At 40.9% G+C, this 24,100-nt stretch overlaps 2 protein-coding genes and 1 pseudogene across 6 annotated transcripts; all 3 read left to right on the top strand.

Annotated features, from left to right (window-relative positions):
- The first annotated feature begins 75 nt into the window (after positions 1 to 75).
- On the top strand, positions 76 to 11,300 carry LOC133916867 (putative ion channel POLLUX-like 2). 4 transcript variants are annotated; one of them, XM_062360745.1, is made up of 24 exons: positions 76 to 289; positions 391 to 476; positions 559 to 674; positions 1,351 to 1,616; positions 1,781 to 1,852; positions 1,986 to 2,061; positions 2,147 to 2,245; positions 2,335 to 2,489; positions 2,603 to 2,707; positions 2,897 to 2,983; positions 3,962 to 4,046; positions 4,126 to 4,273; positions 4,833 to 4,909; positions 4,996 to 5,076; positions 7,527 to 7,718; positions 7,801 to 7,914; positions 8,063 to 8,155; positions 8,245 to 8,371; positions 8,486 to 8,562; positions 10,001 to 10,048; positions 10,136 to 10,205; positions 10,273 to 10,346; positions 10,437 to 10,547; positions 10,875 to 11,300. In XM_062360745.1, the coding sequence occupies exons 1-24, from the start codon at positions 201 to 203 to the stop codon at positions 10,980 to 10,982; spliced, it is 2,556 nt and encodes an 851-aa protein (XP_062216729.1). In that variant the 5' UTR covers positions 76 to 200; the 3' UTR covers positions 10,983 to 11,300. The 4 variants fall into 4 exon arrangements, with proteins under 4 accessions (XP_062216729.1, XP_062216732.1, XP_062216730.1 ...); XM_062360746.1 differs by lacking the exons at positions 76 to 289; positions 391 to 476 and adding an exon at positions 880 to 944; XM_062360747.1 differs by lacking the exons at positions 76 to 289; positions 391 to 476; positions 559 to 674 and adding an exon at positions 904 to 927.
- An 81-nt stretch (positions 11,301 to 11,381) lies between these two features.
- On the top strand, positions 11,382 to 13,122 carry LOC133916869 (uncharacterized; annotated as a pseudogene).
- Positions 13,123 to 19,756: 6,634 nt separating this feature from the next.
- LOC133916865 (uncharacterized) lies at positions 19,757 to 24,100 on the top strand. 2 transcript variants are annotated; one of them, XM_062360743.1, is made up of 6 exons: positions 19,757 to 20,179; positions 21,997 to 22,244; positions 22,392 to 22,683; positions 23,080 to 23,196; positions 23,310 to 23,822; positions 23,867 to 24,100. In XM_062360743.1, exons 1-5 carry the CDS (start codon positions 19,838 to 19,840, stop codon positions 23,694 to 23,696), a joined length of 1,386 nt encoding a protein of 461 aa, XP_062216727.1. In that variant the 5' UTR covers positions 19,757 to 19,837; the 3' UTR covers positions 23,697 to 23,822; positions 23,867 to 24,100. The 2 variants fall into 2 exon arrangements, with proteins under 2 accessions (XP_062216727.1, XP_062216726.1); XM_062360742.1 differs by having other exon boundaries at positions 19,759 to 20,179; positions 23,044 to 23,196.

Genomic DNA, 24,100 nt, shown 5'->3' with positions numbered 1-24,100 from the left:
TAAAATTATTATTTTTTATCATAAAATCACTCCCTAAAGCTAATTTAAATTAAATATGAGAGATCTACCAAAACAGCCCATCCTCCTCTCCGCCCCGTGCGTGCCTCTCGTCGTCACTCTGCATACGGGCTACGGCTTCGTCACAGCCGACACGCCCGAGACTGCAGCGCACGCAGAGCGAGCGAGCGAGCGGGAAGGCGATGAGGTCGCAGCTCGACGCGGCCGTGTCTCCGTCGCTGCCGGCCTCCGTCCGGCGACCTCTCCCCTCTGCTATGCCCCGCGCCCGCAGGTACGCCGTGCCACCGCTCGCCTGCTCCGATCCGCACCCTGGCCTCTGTTCTGCGGAGCAAACGAACGCAGAGCCGAAACACGTGCGCTCTCTGGTTCCAGGTTTCACGCGTTCCCGTGGCGGCCTCGCGCTCACCACGGCCTCGGGGTTGGAACTCGCTGCGCCAACCATCTCCCGAGCAAGCGAGGTTCGGCCAAGTGGTTGCCTGACATGGTCTGGTTACCAGTTTGCACATCGCGTGCTCATCGTTCATGTTTTGCCTTAATCAGGGGTGGGAGTGTTCACCTCGGAGAGGAGCGAGGGTGATAAGGAGACTACTGTGAAAAATGCAGAAACGCAGACCACTTCAACAGCAACAGCAAATTCCTTGCGCTTCCCCACACAGGTGATTTTTCTTAACGAGTTTTTCGCCGTTATTGTAACCCAACTACTATATGGCAATGCATGTGCTTGGTCCGATCCCATCAGCAGTTATATATTGGGGTGCTAGGGGCTGCCATGTGATCTGTAGGATCCCACACATAAAATTGATTTATTGACAGACAAGGCAGATATCACGTGATTCAGGATGCATGTTTTCTATGGCGCAGTTGGTTAACTTGGGTTTTTCTCAGGGCATCTGAAAGTGCTGCTACAGGGTATGTACAGTGGACGAGTAAGTCGCGGCCAATGTGCAAATCCTACTTTTACGATTGACACATAATACTTCCGACTTTCGAGATGCATAGATAGGAATATTGATCAGTGAATTGTAAATTCTGCAGAAATATTAGTTCTATCAAACTGATTACCAAAGAATGCAGTCCATCTATGCCTTTGCAGTGATGGTTCAATTGTACTTGTCCCTTGAATGCATTCCTATTGGGGATGTATGGAAGTGCTTCAATTTAGATATTATGCTAGTGTAACTGTGTGAGAGGTAATGGTACTAATGATATCGAAGAACTACAATAACTCATACACAGGACTAGTGCACCCTCTGTTTAGCCGGAGCACTTTGCAGTGAATAATCTATTTGATTCACATTATATTTGCTTACTTCATGTTCTTCAATTTTCCAGGGAAACTGCAACATGGCTGCCATTGTAAGCATAGCATTCTGCCTTCTGCACAGAATTGTTTCTGGCCGGATGCAGTTCATGATGAATTTGCTCCCAAGGATGCCAAATGATATTACAAGTTTGCCATTTGCTTGCATATCTGATCCTATCAAAAAAACCATACCGCTTAATCTAGATGTAACTTTTCCACCATTGCCTGATATCAGATGGAGTGTTTCACGATTGTACTATCTATTCAATACACAGCTTGGACGAAACATTGCCTTGTAAGTGTGATACTGTTATGTATGGTATCATTTCATGCTTCTTTTGTCACTGAGCTGTAACTTTTTGCACATCAATAAATTGTCAACTCCTTAGTTACACGTAATAACTGAAGTTCTTGCTGAAAGTTGATTAACCTCATGCTTTGTTTTGATTATCTTCGTAGGTCTATTATTACTTTGCTCATCACATGCTTTTCTGTTGTTGTTGTTGGAGGATTACTGTTTCATAAGCTCAGGTCTGTTAGTTATCCTTTGAAAATACATGTATTTTCTTATTTGTTCTTCTCTGTTTTTCTGAGGATATCCTATATCCTTGGTGGTTGATACTAACATTAAAAAAATTATGAAGTATCTTGGTTTCTAATTCAGGAAGAAACAACAGTCTTTGGAGGATTGCTTTTGGGAAGCTTGGGCATGTTTGTGTTCATCATCTACTCATCTAAGGGTAAGAATTGATATGTTTTTCTTAGCGTTACCTGCTTAATCTGTTGTTTTTCTTGTTTAATCTGTTGCTTTGCTTGTTTGCACAGCAAAAGACACGTATTGAGCGTGCCATTGGGTTCTTTCTTGCTATCTGGGGTATACTATTCTATTCTCGTTTGTTGAGCGCAATGACAGAACAATTTAGAGTGAGTTGTTTGGAAATTATCTGAAACTGAGATGAAAAACTTCTGTGCCAATGTGGTTTTTTAACAGATAGTCACCTGGTTGTGCACAGATCCAGATGCATAAAGTAAGGGAAGGGGCACAGTTGCAGGTTATTGAGGATGATCATATCATCATCTGTGGAGTCAATAGTCATCTGATGTCCATATTGAACCAATTGAATAAGTTCCATGAATCAGCAATTCGCTTAGGTTGTGCTACAGCAAGGTAATTGAAGGATAACATAGTATTTTTTGGTTAGATCTATCATTTTTTTCGAGGATTCATAAGATCTATCTACACTATCTAACACAACCGATTGTTTTTTTAACAATGTCTAGGAAGCAGAGAATCCTTCTTCTCTCGGATCTTCCAAGGAAGCACGTTGAGAAGCTTGGAGATAGCATGACCAAAGATTTAAACCATATTGATGTATTCACCAAGAGGTAAATGGATTACATATTGCTGCTGTGTTGCTTTTCTGAATAACTGGCAACTTTCTTTAATTTTTTCTACCTTTATCCTTTACAGTTTCACTTTTGTGGAGAACATAGAAGCACATCCCATGAACACAAATATTTTCTTTGATATGTGAATACCGAAAAGTTGTTGTGACTTCGCATTTTAACTTGCAGTTGTAGCCTTAGCTTGACAAAATCATTTGAGAGAGCAGCAGCAAACAAAGCAAAGTCTATAATCATCTTACCAGCAAAGAACGAACGGTAAGTATGTATCATAAACTTTTGAATTTTCTCAGGTTAGCATATACTGTAGTACAAAATCATTTCAGAGAATTCCCTAAAAAATTCATTTCAAAGAAGGGTAGAACCATAACTTATACTTAGTCTCCTTGTACCGTTATTACTTTATTTTTTACTATTACTAGTACCTTTATTATTATTATTATTTCTCATCATCTTTTTAGTTGGATCTTGTGGGTTTCATCTCTAGCCTACCCCAACTTGCTTGGGACAAAGGCTTTGTTGTTGTTGTTGTAGAGAAGGGCAGATTGTCTTATGTCTCATAACATTCCTTTACATTGGTGAATCAAGATCTTTGTAGACAACTAGCGACAGTGGTAACAGCAGGTCATCTGGCTCCTGTCAAATATGATAGCAATTTCTAAAGCCATTTGACTAAACATTGGATGGGTGTTGGGACATGTAATACTCCAGCCCATTAGTGTGTTCTGTTTTCAGCATGTGTGGCCCAAGTGTTTTGGTGTGGTGAGATTAGTATCACCTTGGTAGTCTAGGTAGGTTGGAGCCAGCTTATAAGCTTGAGCAGTCCAAATATAGCACCTCCGGGTTAACTCTTTTACACGAAGCGAGGACGAAGGTGTAAAAGAGATGATATGCGTATGTGGTCCCGCTCCATAGGTGGGCTAGGCTATAAGCGGATTTTGGATGCGGGGTGTTACAGGACACTTGTAACTCTTAGCTTGAATTTTGGAATGAATGGCTTTAAAGAAGCAGCTCATTTATCACGGATTAAAAATATACCAAGAAGTACATTTTCTGAACGATGTCCCATGTGTCAAAATGTGCATGATATATATGCTTTACTTTGTCAGCACTTGTTCATGGTTTCATTTTGTTTATTTGCACTATTAGTTATTTTGCAAACCTGGTTCTGTTGGCGCTTGACTGCTTTATATCACCTTATTTCTATCTAAAACCCACCTTGATGAACCTGATCAGATATGAAGTGGATACAGATGCATTTCTCTCTCTATTGGCTCTGCAATCTCTTACACAAATCACATCTGTTCCTATCATTGTTGAGGTATATGCAAGTTCACAATCTATACTATGTATTTTTATCAACATTTAGGCCTTCATATTTATCTTTTGTATCAATGTAGGCTTCAAACTCAACCACCGGTGAACTGCTGAAATCAATCACTGGCTTAAATGTGCAACCTGTGGAGATGGTTGCTTCTAAGTTGTTTGTGCAGTGCTCTAGGCAAAAGGGCCTTCTCAAAATCTACAAGCACTTGCTTAACCATCACAGTTCTGTTCTCATCTTACTGACATATGTTTGTGAATTACATGAGCTATTTACAGATTCTTTCGTTTTTGAGCAAACCTGTGTTACCCAGATCTTGCACGCTGCACTTTTTTTTGCCATTCATCTTTCATCCAACATTATAGCACATAATTTCTACTGCAACTGCCTGAAAACCATCATCCATAGTGGTCGGATGTACTGTGTCATGTTCTAAGATCACACTATATAGGCAGATTTTTTCAGAAAGTCTGTGGCAAGTTTGTTACAGCCACATGCTAAACATGACCTAGTTTATCATTCTTCAGGACTTCTAAAATCAGCATCCAACTTATGGAATAGCATACCATATTAATTATTTCTGATGTGATTGTTAGTGTAATACTCCATCAGCTATCTGCAAACTGTTCCGATATTGCCATGTTTCTGTAATTTTGTCATTTATACATTTCTGCTTTGGTGCCTCTATTAAATTAGCTTAGCAGTGTCCTTGTTACTTTTAGATTCTAGATGTAGTGGCACTTATCCTACTTGGTTTGTTACTTGTGTTGCTTTGTCCTGCAGAAAACGTTTTCAACCTTTTCAGCTTGCCTGAATTAGGGGGCATGATGTATATGGATGTGAGACGTAAAATCCATGATGTAATGTTCTTTCCAATAAATCAGTTCAACTCTGCAATATTCACCATTTTTCTGCTATGACATTTCCCCTTTATGGTCATGTTCAGGCAATTGTTTGTGGTATCTTCCGGTCTGGAAAGATTCATTTTCACCCAAGCGAGGATGAATTGCTGAAAGAAACAGACAAAGTATGTATGTTTCTGGATACTGGTTATCATATTATGGCCAGCTAGTAGGAAATTATTTCCATGGACATAGGATTCCATGAGAATAGTGTGATTGTTGAAAGTTTGAAGCTCTTGTAACTATCGTGAACCATTTATCAAAGTGAGCTAATAAGATACATTCCATGTTGTTCTGCTAAATCATGAAAATTAGTTTCCTCACAAAAATAGAAAGTAGTACCTGTGATCTTACATTCCACATTAGCAATTCTCATTGTTCCCTTGGTGTATGGTGGCTTGTTCACGTTAATACAAGTATATGTGAACTTATGAGTATGTTGTTAGTATCATTGTACCCTTTTTCTTAAACGAAACTTTTTTAGGAACCTTTTATGGGGAAACAAAAAAAAACTTTTTTTCCTTGAATACGTATCTTTGAATTAAGAAGAATTTAAGAGAACAAAGTTCAAGTACAACAACCTTAGAGGTCAGAGATCCGGTCCTAGCCGGCCTGAAATCACTAGGAAAATATACAAAAAAGGAAGCAACAAGCCCCACACAGGTGATATTGAATCATATGATTGATCCATAGCTACGCAAGCGCTCCATTGTGATCGATAGGCTTTTAGCACCGGCCTGGCACCACCGAACCATATCCTCCCTGATGAGAGCTATCAAAATGTCCGGAGGAACGCGTTGGTTGTTGAAAACGATGACGTTGCGCGAGAGCCATAGTCTCCAATATGTAAGAAGGATCAGCAAGTCGAGTCCCTTGCGTAGCCCGGAGGCCACTTGGTTCCGAGCGGCAACCACCAATCACCCAGAGAAATTTCTGCCGCAGGCTCTTGAATCTCTAGGATCCGGCACCAAGCCTCGCGTGCCAAAGTGCAATGGAGGAACAGATGGTCAATGGTTTCCAGCTGTTGTGAGCAGTGTGAGCAGGAATCGTCGGACTGGAGACCGTGGCGCCTCCTACGCGTCGCCGTCCGTAGCCGGCCATATAGACAAAGCCAGACAAAGAACTTGACTTTGTAGTGGGGCCAGGTTTTCCAAACAAGATTAGCACCATCCAAAGTGGTGGAACCCAGGAACATGGCAAGGTACGCCGACTTAGAAGAGTAAATCCCAGAGCTAGTCCACTTCCAAACGATTTGATCATCGTCGTTGGTTAGAGTGTTACTTTCAAGCTGGTGCCAAATCCTCAGATACTGAAACAAGTGTAGCAGGGTTTAGAGGTCCTGAGATGTCACTGACCCAATGCCTATTGTGTAGGGCATCCTTGACGGTCCTCTTTTTGGCGGTTGATGGAGCCATACAACTAAACAGCTCAGGCGCAGAATTCTTGATCGACTGTCCATTGATCCAGGGGTCCAACCAAAAGAAGGTGGAATTGCCAGAGTCGACAACGAAAGAGGTTGAGGATTCAAACAAGGACAATATCAGATACCATGATGCAAGGGGAGGTTGGCCCATCGCTTGGAAGGATCAATGCGTTGCCACCATAGCCAACAGAGTCGAAGAGCAATGCCGGCCAGTCTTAAGTCTTGGATGCCAAGGCCTCCGTAGCATAAGGGCTGGCAAACACGAAGCCAAGATAGGGAACTTTTGCCTCCCGTCATCTGTTTGTCGCATGCCCAAAGGTAACTCTTTCTAAGCTTATCAACTTCCTTGATAACCCAGGGAGGCACCACAACGGATATCAGAGTATGAAGTGGGGTCGACGAGCGGACAGACCGCACCAGAGTGGCTCTCCCTAGCTTAGAGATCAGTCGGGCCTGCCAAGGAGGCAATTTGGCGGCAATCTTGTCAACCAGCGGCTACAAATGGGCTTTGCGGAGGCACCCAGTGGTAAGGGGAATTCCCAGGTATTGAATGGGAAAAAAAGCCAACCCGCATGGAAGATCCTCTTGAACATTGCTGATCTCTTCCTCAATGCAGCAAATGGGAACTACAACACTCTTATCCAAATTGGTTTTAAGGCCCGAGGTTGCCTAAAAAATGTTGAGTATTGCAAGATGTGCTTGGATGTTCTGCTGCGCAAGTGATAAGAATATGACAACGTCATCCGCGTAAAGCGAGCAACAGTGAAGGATAGAGTTGTGCCCCAAAGGCTCGATGATAGCAGCTTCTCCGGCCAGATACAGCAGACGAGGAAGAACGCCCATGGCCATTACGAAAAGAAAGGGGGAGAGGGAATCCCTTTGACGAAGACCTCTGGCATGAAAAATGGTAGGGCCAGGAATGGAATTAAGGAGAATTCGAGTAGACGAAGAACTCAGAATGCCCTCAATCCAGACAATTTTTTTTTGTTATAACTGTTACATAAAGAAAAATATAAGGGAAGGGGGAGGGGTGTAATTTGCAGTTTTAGCATTAGTCATGATTTTTATTAGTTGTTGACTTGATGTGCTTGACATTTATCTTAGTTGTTGACTTGACGTGCTCTTGATTTTTATTTTTATTTTGCTTCACAGTTGCTTCTTATTGCTCCCGTTCTTGGGAGGAGAAGACCACAATATACACTGTTAAGTGTACCGGAAGGAACACAAACATCAGGTCATTACTCAGAGTCAAGAGAGGATCAAAGATCATTTAATATGGCTATCATGCAGAAGGAAACACGGCTAAAGAACATTGTAAAGCGCCCCTCAAAATCGCTCTCTAAGGTAAAGCTTGATCTAATGATGTATCTATGCAAAATCATCCGTTTCCAAATTATTGGGTTCATCAGTGGTTAATTTTATGCAGAGCAGTGATTACATGCTGGGACCAAGGGAATGTGTGCTTATTGTTGGTTGGCGGCCAAAAGTTACCGAAATGATACGGGAATATGATAGTTACCTTGGACCTGGTAGTATACTGGTAAGTATAGGCACAATGACAACAATAAACAGATTTGTGCTACTCTCACTTTTAATCGTGGCAAAAGAAACTGATGAGAGCTTTATGCCTGAACTCCCATCCAAACGTTGGGGTGGAACTTGAGTAACTAATTTTCATCAATGTGCAGGAAATATTGTCAGAAACCCCTGTTAAAGAGAGGAGCAGTATTGTCAACCCCCTTTTGCAGAGCGAGCTTAAAAATGTTAAAGTTTCTCATAGGGTATCTCTCTGTCTCTACCTTTCTCAGTGTGCTTGGACAGATATAAAAAGTAACCCTATCTCAATTTTATGTGAAACATACTAATACAGGTGGGGTGTCCTTTGAACTATGATACTTTGAAGGAAACGATAATTAACATTAGGAAATCTGCCAAGTCTAATAAAAAAGTTCCTCTTTCAATTGTCGTGATATCTGACAGAGACTGGCACATTGGAGGTACCAATATAAGAACTATGCAATATCTCTACCATCATCATCATCATCATCATCATCATCATCATCATCATTATAAGAAACAAAGTTTTATCTGTGACTCTGTGGTTTCTGCAGATGCTGCACAGGCTGATAAACAGTTGGCATATACCCTTCTTCTTGCTGAAAACATTTGCCAGAAACATGGCATTATGGTTAGTTCTTTTCACCTATAATAATTTACTACCTCCGTTCAAGAATATAAGGCGTATTGTTTTGAAAAGTCATCAAAAATAAACTCTGACCGTTAATTTCTCTTATAATATATTGTCAATTGCTATAAAAATCAGCATCATATTAAAAGTACTTTGAAATACAAATTTATTGAAACAAATTTTGTATACTCAACATGCAAATAATTTGACTAATTGACGGTCAAAACTTATGAAATTTGACTTTTTCGAAATAAAATATGCCTTATATTCTTGAATAGAGGGAGTAGTAATGTTTAAAATGCAATAAGTGTACCTCAGTATTCTCATCAAAGTATTTTTAGTCCATTGTTTTTGGGGCATATCATGCACTTGAGCTGTCTAGAAAGACTCAAATTTGATTCTACAATCAACAAATCATTACTCAATGAGATATAGTTGGTTCTATGATGATTTTTAGTCTTTGTTCTCCCTTGACAATGGGACTTCAGTTGATCATAATGTGGTTCAACTATACTTGATCATTTTTTGGACCAGGCAGGCTTTGGGTCGGGCTTTAAAAAGACCCGACCAAAAATGATTTTTCCCTCAAAATTGGTCACAGAATCCAGTCAAAAAAAATGTCACAGAACTCCATGCTTGTTCACACCTCAAGTGAAACCAAGCAAACGACTAAAAAGATTAATACAACAATCTAGTACTTTCTAGTTTCTACAACTAGATTGAGTATTGCTTGAGTTGTATCTGTGAGCACGATCCTTCACACAGAGAGGGAGCTTGCCGCTGGGAGGTAACAGGCATGCGCAGCCGTGGATCATTGCTCGCCATCTTGTTCCCAACCGAGCCAAGTTTGGCTCGCTATCGAACTGCCGGATGCACTCGCGCACGAGGGCTACTGCTAGGCGCACCATGCAGGCATGCAACCACTGTCGAGTGTGTCGCTAGACTAGCTGCTGTGCAGATGTGCTCCTTGAGTGAATCCCACTCAACAACGGCACACGACAGGGAGGTTGCCATCTAAGCGACCGCCACCCCCTTCTGTAGTTTGGGTGGGGAAACGGCTTATATATGGCGTGTGCATCTAATTGGGCTGGGCCTGTTGTAAGTACATGGTGGTTTTGTTGGAGTGCTGGGATGTTTGTGCCCTTGTCGGGCCAGGCTAGGTTACCGGACCTGATAAATTCAAAGCCCAAGTCCGAGCCGAACAACCCTTCAAAATAAGGCTCGAGTCCGACCCAATATTTCATCGGGTTGGATTGTGTCGGGGTTTTCAGTTCAGGTCAATTCAGGTCTATCAGGTTGGCTACCCATGATCAGGTCTAGGTTCAACTAACCATTCCACGCCTTTTTTTCTTCTTCTTATAAACATTCATGCACTAAGAGCCTGAAAAAATGGCAATTTGTTTGAATTATCTGTTTTTTCACTTGAAGTGTTTTTTAGGTTGAAAATCTTGTATCAGAAATTGTTGACACCGGACTGGGAAAACAAGTAAGAGTTTTCTAATATGTCAAGTGCTCAAGCAATCAAAACTATTTAAATTTGGAAGGAAGTTCTTGAACTCTGCATTTTATACAGATATCTAAAATAAGACCCTCACTTTCATTTATTGGAGCGGAGGAAGTAATGAGTCGTGTGACGGCACAAGGTTGGTTGTCCTTGTCCATTTCATTTTCTTTAAAGTGCTCTGTCTCATTATAACAAATGAAATGTAGTTGCGAAAAATAGTGAGCTAAATGAAGTATGGAAGGATATTCTAGATGCTGAAGGTGATGAGATCTATATTAAGGTAATATGACCGTAAATTGGTGTTCCCAACACATTCTTGGCTGCCTGTGGTCTTTGAAGCATCTACCCTACTGCATGTGCTCCATTTTAGGAAATTGAACTGTACATGAAGGAAGGAGAGAGAATATCATTCTCAGAGCTTTCTGAAAGGGCAGTTTTGCGCCGTGAAGTTGCGATTGGCTACGTTAAGGATGGCAAGCAGGTAAAATTTCTCTTCATTATTTATTAGTTCATGTGATGCTCTAAGTACAAAAGGGTGACGGCCTTGTCAAGATCAAACAAACAACAAGCCACACAGCCTTTTAGTCCCAAGCAAGTTGGGATAGGCTAGAGGTGAAACCCAACAAGATACACCAATAAAGATGATGAAAAACTAAAAAAAAAGAGTTCTATTTTCTTTTCAGAAGCCTGAGCTTCTATTGACCTGATTTGTGTAGACATGAGGTTCTTTTGTCGTTTTGAATATCATCAACCATGATTTGTAAGGTGCTCATAATGAATTATTTCATATATTTTATTGCCATGGCAGCATATAAATCCTATCGACAAGTTGGAGCCACTCTCTCTTGAAATGACAGATTCGCTCATTGTGATATCTGAGTTCGAAGGTGAACAGCCAATTACGATGAACAGTTAAACTTCCGTACAGAATTTTCAGCTTGCTGTTTCCCTGAAATTTGACAGCTGTTGCTACCACGAAGAGATGATATGCGGCATGTTGATATTCTTCTTCCGTTCGAAGGGAAAGCAAAATATAGTGTAGAGGTCACAAACTAAATTTTATTTTCTTCGGTAGCTGTTGAACTTCTTTGGGGGCAAAATTTCTGATCTGCAGTTCAACCGCAGAATCTTTTTTTTTTTGTTGTTTATCTGTAAACATAGCTGAATAAACATAGTCAACTCGTATGATGTAGCTGTCTGAATAAAGAAAGGCCAAAGGAAAGTTGATTGGATATGCGCCTTGTTGTTTCCTTCTGACTAATGAATAACAATGTTTGTGTGATCTTGGAGTTAAACAAAATCAACTGGGTGTGTCCTTGTTGTTTTCTGTGGGAGATAAATTCTTCTCCATTAGCATCGACATAGGAAAAGTTCGTTTAGCTTTAGCTTCATTCACCAAATCTTTCTGCAGCTTCAGCTTTATGAGATCTGTCTTTTCCAGAGCAACTAAGAGGTCAGTTAAACATTCATGTTCTCTTGCTTGTCCATATTTCTTACCTGCAGGCTGTAGCTGACTTGCCCCTCCACTTTTATACATGCAGGGCATACTACAATGCAAGGATGAGAAAAAAACGATGGCCGCTGCAAACGGGGAGAGTGACGAAACTTCAGGTCTGACAACTCCCCAGAACCACTAGGTACCACTGGTTGCTGCATATGGAAATGACACCATCCGTATCCCTGAAGAAATTCGATTGTGTGACCCAGAGGCTTATGAACCCAAACTTCATCGGTCCATACTTTCATTCACTGAGGTACTCCCCAAACTTCAGGCGAATGGAACAACACAAGCGCTGGTGCGTCCACAGATTGTTGCAGCGAAACAATCACAGCCTTGAACTTTTGGTTCAAGAATTCCTGATTAGACTGACAGGGGATCAATGAAAAGCCGTTCAGTTGCTATGACAGATGAGGAAGTCGATCTGATGCTTCTGTTCGTTGGATGTTTTATTGTCCACTTTTTGTTGACGCATGATCCGAGGAGGGGTGTGGCGTATGAATACATATTTTTTTTCCTATTTTGACCCTTTTTGAAAACTATTTCTGAAAATAAACCAGCGGTAAAACTATTTTCAATTTTGACCCTTGGGTTTACGCCATGAACGATTTGCGCGGATGTTAACCGTATTCACGCCATCATGGTTGGCGTGGATATGGCCAATATCCACGCCATCATCATTGGTGTGGACCCCAGTGATCAAAACTGAGAATGATTTTGACCCCTAGGGTCCGCGCCACATACGATGGCGCGGATGTTGGCCGTGTTCGCGTTATTATGGCTGGCGCGGATACAGCTAACATTCGTGCCATCGTATGTGTCGCGGACTCCAAGGTTAAAACTGGAAATAGTTTTGCCGCATGTTCATTTTCAGAAGTAGTTTTAAAAAAAGTCAAAATAGGGGGAAAAAATACTATGAATACCGGGCAAAGTTGGATGCTGGATATCTGGATGAGGAATATGAAACTCTCCAGTGGGAAAAACCCTGGGAGTGGGACTTGGTTGTCATCGACATGCTCCTAAGGGAAAACCAGATACCTTTCATTGCTCTCAGGATCTTGTTTGACATTCTGAAGACAGAGCATGACAAAGCTGTTGACCTCACAGCATGTGCACGGAACATGTTCAAGAAGTATCTCCCAGCTGGAATGCGCACCTCGATGAGCCCAATACACTGCAGGGATGTGCGCTGCCTCCTGAACTTACTCTACCGGTCCCTCCTTCCAAATCCGAAGCTAGACAAAAGACTGATGGAGCCGCCGCCAAATCCATCTACGTCTGGCATGGATCCCGCAAAGCAGCTTGCGACTGATGGTATCAGTATCGGCAGGAGGCGGCAATGGTGGACTTCATTTTCAACCATGGCACGGTAAAAATCCCTCAACTGGAGATCAGTGACACAAGCATCCAGTTGCTGCAGAACCTCATCATTTTTTAGTGCTACCATGGCGCTGCCTCACATGTGAAAAACTCAGGGTTCAAAAATTCGTTGCAGGACCTTTCATCTTAGATGTGTATAAAGCGGAAGTACCTTATGATGTATTTATTGATTAGTAGGTTAAATTAATCAGGCAACTATATCGATGTGTACATCAAAACATTAGTTGAAGATCTTCTTATACTGTGTAAAGATGGCATAGGGGTATGGGATGAATACAGACATAAGAATTTCACCATGTGTGTAATGTTGTTCGTAACGATTTTATATTAGTCTACTCTTGGTAATCTATCAGGGCAGGCTGTAAAAAGGTACAATAGATGTGTTCAGTGCTTGGAGGAAACAGGGGCTGGTGACTGACGAACAGTCGAAAAATGATTTTCATGGATCATCGTAGTTTCCTTCATCCGTATCACCCATGCCGCAAGAATAGAATAGCTTTTGATGGGACAGTGGAGTATTATCAAGCTCCGAAGATTTGAACTGGAGAACAGATATTTAAGATGGTAAAGATACTAGAGTTATACTTGGAAGGGGAATAGGTAGTACAAAAATCTCGGCTGGGCAACATACTCCTATGTGGAATAATATATCAATATTTTAGTTGCTGCTTTATTAGAAGTATCTTATGGTCCGATATGCAATCGATGTCATACACGTGGAGAAGAATGTGTTTGATAGCTTGATCGATATCTTACTAGATATATCTGGCAAAACAAAAGATACATTAAATGCATGACTGGACTTAGAAGAAATAAACATCAGTAAGGGCCTACATTACATACAATTAGATAATGGCAAAAAGAAACTTTCCACAGCTTGATACAGTATGAGCAAGGAAGAGAAGATCAACCCATGTGATTGCTTGTGTGATATCAAAGTTCTGACTAGTTACTCCTCCAACATCAGGAGCTTAGTAAACATGAAAGATAAGAAATTAGTTGGCATGAAGTCTCATGATTGTCACGTGATGATGATGCAGATGCTTCCAGTTGCAATTAGAGGTATTCCTCCGGATAAGGTTTGAGACTCAATCATAAAGTTGTGTTCGTCCTCCAACGTAATTTCACAAAAGATCATTGATCCGAACAAATTGGCAAAGCTGTAGAAGGATGTGGTCCATACTATATGTCATTTTGAGACTATTTTCCCTCTGACGCTTTTTGATATAATGCCCCATCTAATTGTTCACATTGTGGAAGAGATAAAGAGCCTTGGCTCATGTTTCTGCATCAGATATATCATTTCGAAAGGTTTATAGGGGTTCTAAAGAAATATGTTTATAACTAAGGTCGGTCGGAAGGTTATATTGCCTAAGGATGGAGTACGGAGGAGGTCATTGAGTTTTACATTGAATATATGAAATTGAACGCGATTAGTATGTCTATATCTTGCTATGAGGGGAGGCTAAAGGGAAAAGGGACGATAGATCATACTTCAATCCATATTAAAGATTGTATTTCATTCACTCAAGCACACTTCACAGTTCTGCAACAATCACTTGTAGTGGGCTTGTATGTCAATATGCACGTGAGCATACTACGCTCCACAGATACAATGAAGTCAGAGGATTGGATCGCAAGAGAGTACAGAGATAATATTGGTAATTAGTTACATCAACACATGACAGGTAAGGATTCCGGTGATGCTCTGTTAGAACTACTGGCTAATGGGCCGTCAACTACGACTTGCACATTCCAAGCACACGAGAATAATGGCTATACATTTTATACGAGAGCACAAAACAACAAGAGCACTAACCAAAATAGCGGTGTTCGTATTGATGCATATGACTGTGCTAGCAATTGAGAGACCTACTATTGATTCATAGATGATATTTGAGAGCTTGAATATGGTGAATTGATAGTCCCTCTGCTTCGGTGCCAATGGGTTAGACTCTCAGGAGGAGTCAAGGTCGACAAGTACGGTATGACTACCATGGACATTAAACTCGTCAGATACAGAGAACAATCATTCGTGATTGCTAATGATATTGTACAAGTGTTCTATGTAAAGGACTCGGACCCAGCTAACAAGTAGGAGTGTCACATGGTTCTTCAAGGAAAATGAAAGATTATCAGTGTTAAGGATATTATCGACGAAGAAGCAATGACAAATTCGACAACCTGCCTCCTTTTGGAGAGAATGTCAAACTGCCTCTTATTGATGACATTAAGGAAGCTACCTACATACGCCGGGACCATAATGAAGCATTAATCGTTTAATGAAAGCAATTTTCATGTATTTGCTAAAATTTGTATCAAGGACATGTATGGTGAAGAGTAACTTTTTGGAAGTTTTGATCTAAGTATCGGACTAGATGATCAGACTTATGTGACACCACTCTTTTCTCTGGTTGGAAATCTATATAATTAAATTTGTGCATATTCGAATTGGCTAGAATTCAATTTGGATTAAAAGGAGAAAATCAAATACAAAGCTAAAAATCACAAAGTTAATCAAGAACAATGGTTAACATTGATTTTCATGTAAAGAGTATGAAAAAATAAGATTAACATAATTGGTTTCACATTTTTTTATGGATATTTCATAATTTCATTATGAAATTAACAAATTACAGATTTATTAATGAAATAAAGATAATTCAGTGCACATTCTTGCATGCAAGTATTCTTGCATGCAAGTATTTTTATCATGTAGGCGACAATAATACAAACTCAACAAATTTGGTTTTATATTTTTCTCAACTCTAATCATTTTTCTATGAATTTTCAACTTTTTAGCCAAATTTAACAATAGAAGAATATTTTCAGGAAGAAAATAATTATCAGTGCGGTTATAAGTAGTAACCGGCGTTGATACTTTAACTATCAGTGCCGGTTAGAAACTAGAGTCGACACTGATGCTTCTCCAACACTTAGTCGTTCTCCTTGTTTGCTCCATTCAGCATGACACCGCTCCTCCTCCCTGACGCTGCTCCTCCTCCCCGACCACCACCACCTCCCTGATGTTCCTCATCCTCCTCGATCGCCGCCTCCTCCCCGACCATCGCATCCTCCCCGACCGCAGCCTCCTCCCCAACGGGCCGCCTCCTCCCCGACCGCTACTTCCTCCCTGACCGTCGCTTCCTCCTCGACCACACCTTCCTCTCTGACCGTCGCTTCCTCCTCGACCACACCTCGATGTGCCACATCCTCCCTGGCTGCCGCCTTCTCCCCAGCTGCACCTCTACGCTCTGCCTCCTCCCTGGCCACCGCCTCCTTCGGACTCGACCTCAACGCGCTGGTATGTTAGGTTTAGAGCAAGAACTTGTTGAAGCCATTTAGGGCAAGAACTTGTTTGAGCCATTTAGGGCAATTGGGTGCATAAGACGGTCTATTTGCCCTGTGGTTGATGGTTAGAACTATGCTAGCTAGTTGCGAAGAAATCTCGGATATTTCTTTTTTCTTGAATTAATTGATGTTTAGTCTTATCATCGAGTATGCACTGGAATCTACTTTGGATCATTGGTAGGTAATTAAGAATGTTGAAACAATTTTCATTGCCAAAGATAAGAACACATTCGCACTAAACTAGCTAGGTTTTAATTAGATCACAGTTTCAAAGCAAATGAAACTTTGTATTAAAGGATCATTTAATTAAGTAACTTTGCTTTCTATGAGAAGAGATGCAAAGCAAGAGATGAGCTTGACTTGAAAAAGATTATGAGTTAGTCATGTTTTTTATTTACTTTATTTTGGCCCCATTCTATTCCTGGGATAAAATATTGGACTAGTAATTTCTATCTTATTCAACCATTTAGAAGCTAAAAAATCATTGAGTTGTGTGGTGCGAATATATAGTCTTGTTTAAACAATAATACATAGCATATTTGTTAGAAATATGTTTCCATGCACTTCTATTATTTAGCAAAAGGGTCAGGACTTAGATGGAGGATGTAGCAAAAGGGGTAACAATGTGTGACTTGCAGTTAGGATGTGCACTTCACAGTTAATTTGTTGTTCCTATGATATAATTAGAGTAAATGATGTCTTTGGACCCACATTAGCTTACAATATCATCATAAATTACTTAGATGCCGATGGATTTTAGAGTTTATTTGTTTATTGTTCTAAACTTTCAGTTTGAGCCCAGATATGATTTTAGTATTATATGCTTTAATTAATTAAAACGATTGTTTATTTTGCTTATACCAACCACTCTTTTGTCAGGCCTTGGAAGTGAAGAGTGAATCAACAATATTTTCAGAATCAGTGGTCATCTCAAAAGTGTGGTAGCATTGCGGGCACTTTAGGTACAAAGATTAACAGGTAGTAGACTAGTAACCGTAATTTTTTGAAAATCATAAGTTGGTCATGATTCATCAGTTGGTTTCATCGTTTTAAGGAGATGGCGGTAGTAAGGGTCTATGCATTGTAAGGGTTCGCTAGTCAATCTTGTAATATTATTGGTTATGGATAAAAGTATTGTTATGTATAAAAGTATTGGTTATGGATAAAAGTATTGGTTTTGTAGCCAGAATATACACTACAATTTTAAAAAATTTACATGGGTCTTTTATGTGTGAAATACATGCAATGGGCGTATTTGAACTAGTAGTAACACCAAGTATTGTTATGTAGGTTACTGAACTATCCTTTTTATCTGTAGGTTCTTCTCATAATCGCTTCATTTGAGTCAGATTGTAACACTCAGGTAGTGTGACTGGAAGCGTCGGTTCAAATAGACTAGATTGCATGCTGGAGGCACTCGACGAATCAATAGACTCTGAGATGATGGAAACTAAGCAGAAGTAGCTTTTATACATGGCCATTTGAATGTGAGTAGGAGTAGGATTCTGTCAGAGGATTAATTGGTAGGTGCAACATCATATTAACAGTACCGGTTAGATCCACTAACCGACATTGATGCTGATTTTTAGTACCGGTTCCATACCCGACACTGATAGTGACTATCAGTGCCGAGTAATTAGTGGCGGTTCAAAATCCGCCACTGATGACGATTTTGATCTGCCGCTGATGAGGGTTCCTCCAGTAGTGTGACTTCATTATGTCCGCCATTGAAAATGAGCAATTGACAGAAAAAGCTGATGATGACTTGACCGTAGGCTTCTATTAGAGTGTGCTTTCATGGGAAAGCACTGACCGAACATGCTTATTACAAAGAGGTCTAGGTCTCGACGGCTCGTTATCCGACTAATCATCGTCGCAAACTGGGTGCATGCTGATCGAGTAGAGCATGACTACATCGTACTATTTGACTTTGGACTAAGATCATCGTCTCACCGCGCCACCACCGACTATCAGTTGTGGAAGGGGAGGCGACTGCACAGCGGTAGCTATAATGCTAGCGACACATGGAGCGGGACAAGGAACTGGCGGCGGTGGAAGAGACGTGAGCAAGAAAAAAAGTTGGGAAAGGGCGGCGGGCCGTGGGCCGACTAATATGGTGCTACCACTCTGTTGATAGATCATAGATGGATAGGACGCTTCCTTGGATGGTGGCTTTTGATGACCTTGTTTTGTGCTTACGGCCCCAACTTGGCTTCGAGGAGCATCCCAACTTACATGCACCATAAAGTGTGCATATAATCATGGGTGAATTTCTTATTTGCCATTAAAAAAAACTTCCCCCTCTCTCCATGCCACTCAAAATTTTGAACTTCTTTTATTGCCATCGATTCTATCTTTAGTTCCTTTCTTACCATTCCATCCACATTTCCGTTTAATCCTCTCTCAAATTCACTGTTCAACGATTCACTCACTGTTCACCGGTTCTATTTATCAAAAATAAGTGGTCTTCTGTTTCTTAAAAAATCTTAAAAAAAATTGTACGTGTTCCATAATCCATATGCAACCCATTTTATTATATTCACCTAAAAAACATGTGTAGAATCTAAACTAAAATTATCCAAAAATGCTATTTTTATAACTTCTAACAATTGTTAAGGTTTCAAATAAAATGCTAAAAATCTAGAAAATTTCACTAATATTCTTTTATTTGATGGAATAATTTCTAAAATTATTTTCAGTTCTAGATTATATGGTGAAAAAGTAAGTTCATTTGTAATGCTATATTTAATGCAACGTATAAATGGAAATGATAGAATAGATGGAGATAGAGCATTATAAAAGAACTCACTTTTTCACTATATAATGTAAGTCTAAAAATTATTTTAAAAATTATTTCATAATATAAAAATAATATTAGTAATTTTTTTTATATTTTTAGGATTTTATTTGAGGCCTTAACAATCGTTAGAAGTTATAAAAACCTTTTTTTTAGAGATTTATAGTTTAAATTCTAAGTAAAATGGATTACACATGGATTATGAAACATGTACAAAAAGTTTTATGATTTTTAAGAAACAAAAGATCACCAATTTTTAAGAAGCAAAACTAATGAACAGTGAATTTGATGGAGGATTGAACCTAAATGGGGATGGAATGGGAATGAAAAATAAAATTGATGGCAATGAAAGATGTTTAAAAATTTGAGTGGCATAAAAGAAAGAGAAAGTTTTTTATGACAAATTATGTCCTATAATCATCCCTCAGAAAAAGTTTGCTGATCAGGGGATGAAGTTCCTTTTGTTTTTATGGCCATGTGTTTTGAAATACCACACTTTGATAGGCAAAAAAACGCATCATCGCGATGAAAATACATTGCTCCATGCCGTGATCTACTTTCCGTATCCGAGTCAATTCGGCGTGAAGAGAAGCAGAATTTCAGAAAAGCGTTGCATTATACAGGCCAATCCTTAGAATTTCACCTCAAGCTCACCCCAATCGTTTTCCAATTTTGCGGTTCCCTCCCTCCCTCCCTCGCTTCGCCTCCACCCCACCTCCGGGCTCGGGCCTCCTCCCAATCTCCCATGGCTCTCCGAACCCTAAATCCTCACCGGGGCCCGGCCTCCGCTTCCCCAACCCCGGCGCCTCTCCCGCGCCGCGGTCAGCCGCCGCCCCTCCTCCATCTCCCTCCCCGCCGCCGCCTCGCGGGCGGCGCCGCCCGGCCGCGCGCCGTCGCGTTCGCCGTCAACGAGGCGAGGTGGCGGGGGCCGCCGCACAAGGGCGGGGGCGAGGGGAAGGAGACGGACCTCTCCACGCTCGGGAACCTCTGCGTCGATGTCGTGCTCAGCGTGCCCCAACTCCCGCCCGCGCAGCGCGAGGAGCGGAAGGCATACATGGAGCGCCTCGCGGCCTCGCCGCCCGATCAGGTCGGTCACCTTTTGGGGCGCGGGATGCCCTGCCTTGGTCCCAAATAGTTGTGTTCTTATTGGGATAACTAGGGTTCGTGAGCTATGCATTGGTTTGATTTAGTGTTAGACACGGACATACTATGATGACGCAGAAACGCATCAGCTTTAGATTTGGAACTTTTGATTTGGTACAAATGCCTGTGTTGCAGGCTTGCGGCTGGAAAACTTACTTTCTTCATTCCTTAGCTGTATTTAGCAGGGTCGAGAAAAGGTGGGACTTCCGGTGAGAACTAGATGTTGACGGCTTAATATAGATACGCTTGTAACCTAATGTCTTTTTGTTCTAAAAGAGGGCAGGAGCTCTGCCATTCTTTCAAGAAGAAAGAAGTTCATATAACCAATTGCATCCAGTCAAGCCGCACTTGGCGGGAGATGGATGAAATAAAATGAAAAACAGTCAATCTATCAAAGAAAAAAGCCTGCACCAAGAACACCCCCAAAAGCTAACAGCCACAAACAGCTAGAGAAGCGCCATACTGGTTCCCAATTTAGCTTCGACTTCTTCCTTCGCCAGGGTAGATATCTGAATCGGTTGGCGACTTTTGCTTTGGAAAATTCTACGATCCCTTTCCTTCCATATGTTCCAACATATGTAAATAAAGATGTAATTGACCACCTTTCTCAGAGGCTGTGAAATCGATGCCACTGTTTCTTCCCACCAAGCCACAGCCGAAGAATGGTTAAGGAGAAGCATTGATCTGAATTCTTGTCGTTGTGACCACTGACCAGGCTGCAACATGCTCCCATACCTCTCTCGAAAAAAACACATTGGAAGCAGAGGTAGTGTTATGATCCTAGATCATAACGGGGGTAAACATCCGCCGGGATAGCTGGACGGCGTCAACTGGATTAGACTATAGATGAGAGAGACTTAGAATATTTGGAGAGACTAGAATAATTCTTCTTGCTTTATTGATTACAATGATGTGCGGCTGCCCCTTTATATAGAGAGGGGAGATTACAATCCTAAATTAACTCTAAATCCTAACTTACCAAACTTATCTCTTATTGAATTGAAAACTAAATCAAACTTATCTCCTAACCAAATCAAATCTCACTCCTACCAAACTTATCTCCAAATTAAATAGCAAGCCTCGATCTCCTGCCATAACATCTACTAAACTCAGTACCGCTGGTACTGTTCACTCGCATGCCATTAATCTCTGCACATCACACCTACCTTACTTTACTCTCGCCCATGACAGGTAGATAGCTGATACCTGCGTGGTCACAAAGGGAGCAGGAACTATTGTGAGGCCAGTTCTTTCTTGCAAAATTTATCAGAAGTATTCAGCTTATGTTGGACGAACAGCTAGGCAAAAAACTTGCATTTATTCTCTACTTTGGCCTTCCAAATTTGATCAGCTTTGAAACGGCAGAATGAGCCATGAAATTGCACCAAGTAGGCCGATTTTGCTGAGTAGGAGCCACTGCTGTCCACTTCCATATTATGCTGTCCTGTACCTCGGACTGCAGCACAACTCCTTGATTTTTTTTCAAGAGTTCAACAAACACATGTAGCTGCTAACCTAATGTTTGCTTGGTCGAGATTGATCATGGTTTCCAGAAATGGTGCAGGAAAAGTGAAGTAGCTGTATTCTGGTTGTTAGTTTAGGGTGAGATCTATCTGCTATGGAAAAATGTGGAGAACTGGATAATATGTCCACTATTCTATCATATAAGAATACTATGATTGATTTATGTCTAATGCTTAGGAATAATGCAATATCTGGTTTTCGTATATTCTGAACATCTTGTATTCTATCACTTGATAGAAATTTTGGGAGGCTGGTGGAAACTGCAACTTAACCTTTGCTGCGGCTAGGCTTGGGCTTCACTGTTCCACACTGGGGCATGTAGGAGAGGAAATTTATGGAAAATTTCTTCTTGATGTGCTTCAAGCGGAGGGCATTAGTGTTGTTGGGATGCTTGAAAATACTGATGCTACTGCATGCCGCCAAGCCTATGAAACACTTCTATGTTGGGTTCTTGTAGACCCATTTCAGAGACATGGTTTTTGCAGGTTAGAACTGACATATCATGCTCTCTTTCTTTTGGAACAAACATTCTTCATGTTTTAATTACGATAGCAAAATCCATGTTAGCTAAAAAAAATTATTGGTGTGATGTGCTTGATCATTTATCAGTGTTGCTTTCTTTGCAATGCCAGCCATGCAGACTTTAGTGAAGAGCCAGCTTTCAGTTGGATACATAAACTTCCAGCAGATATCAGGACAGCTATTCGTCACTCCAAAATATTGTTTTGTAATGGCTATGCTTTTGATGAGTTCTTCCCTGATGTGATCGCATCCTCTATTGATTGTGCGATTGATGTGGGAACATCAGTATTTTTTGATCCTGGCCCCCGTGGAAAATCTCTCGTACATGGGACCCTGGATGAGCAGAGAGCACTTGAGCATGCTCTGAGGCTCAGTGATGTCCTCCTTTTGACATCAGATGAGGTTAGTTGACATAAATACAGCTATTATTTATTTATTACTCTACAGTATTTTATGCAACTACTCTTATTGGCTTTTTTTTTACCTGATGGGATTCACTAGTTAAAGGCGAGTGAGCTATAGATGATTTACGTTTGTGGTTTTCTTATGTGTTTCTATTCTCGTTGGCAAAGCCTGAATTTTTATCTGTGTTTTTTTAAAAGAATGATTGTCTGAAGATGAAATTACTGCAAAACATCGATATGCTTTTGTAAAGGTTTTGGTTAGCTGAACCTGGCCTGATTTAGAGCACAATTACATGATTGCATATTTATTCATGCTTTGTTTTAGTTTTTCAAATTTTTTATTTTATTTGTTTGCCAGGCTGAATCACTTACAAACATCAGAAACCCGATTCAGGCAGGGCAAGAGTTGCTAAAGAGGGGGATCCGCACAAAGCAGGTTGTCATCAAAATGGGCTCCAAGGGATCAATCATGATCACTGAGAATGCTGTTTCCTGTGCGCCTTCTTTTAAGGTACTAATTGTGCTGATAAAGGTCCTTGATTTGTGAAGTGCGTAAAAATAATCAAATTTACTTGTCTGAATGGTCACACTGTTAGTATTCACTATGTTCTCTGTCTTCATTAGATTAACGTTGTGGACACGGTTGGATGTGGAGATAGCTTTACTGCTGCTGTAGCTTTCGGGTTCCTCCATGACTTGCCGGCGGTGAACACATTAACACTAGCAAATGCAGTTGGTGCTGCAACGGCTACTGGCTGTGGAGCAGGTAGGAATGTTGCTCACCTGGATAAAGTACTACAACTCTTGAGAGAAGCTGATCTCAATGAGGAAGATACAGCATGGAGTGAGTTGATTGAAGGAAGCTCTCTCTGTCCTGAAGTTTCAGTCCTGTCTAGGACAGCGATTAATGGTTTTAGAGAGCACCTTGTGCGTGTTCCTGTTTGCAATGTGGTTTCTGACCTTCTGCCTATGTTCGAAGCAATGTCAGAGCGAAGCACTGTCCAGGCTTAGAACCCATTCTAAATAGTAGATTGTTGTATTCTTCTTGTGATTCATATAGATTCTTCTTTTACCCAACCATCACGCTGTTTTCAGGTGATGACTGATAGTTGGAGGGTAGCCTCCAGGTAATGCGAGGTGTCAGCTGTACAGCTATCAATAGCTCTTTGAAGCTATTGAAGCTATTGATAGCTGTACAGCTGACACCTTGCATGGAATGATGGTAACATCTGAGGTTTTGTTCTAACTTGAGCGCGATTTGATGCTACAAAGTGTCTCCTTTGCTCACCAGTTATTTTCATCTGATTGTTGGGATCCCCTGATCGTTCTGCAGTCTCGAGGCTCTCTGTTTCTAATGTAATGGCATCGAACTTGGTTTTCTTGATAATTTTAAATTTTAAGGTTGTTCGTTTAAA

Source organism: Phragmites australis, chromosome 4 (assembly GCF_958298935.1).
Source record: "Phragmites australis chromosome 4, lpPhrAust1.1, whole genome shotgun sequence".
Lineage (NCBI taxonomy): Eukaryota > Viridiplantae > Streptophyta > Magnoliopsida > Poales > Poaceae > Phragmites > Phragmites australis.
This window is presented reverse-complemented; position numbering and strand designations above follow the sequence as displayed.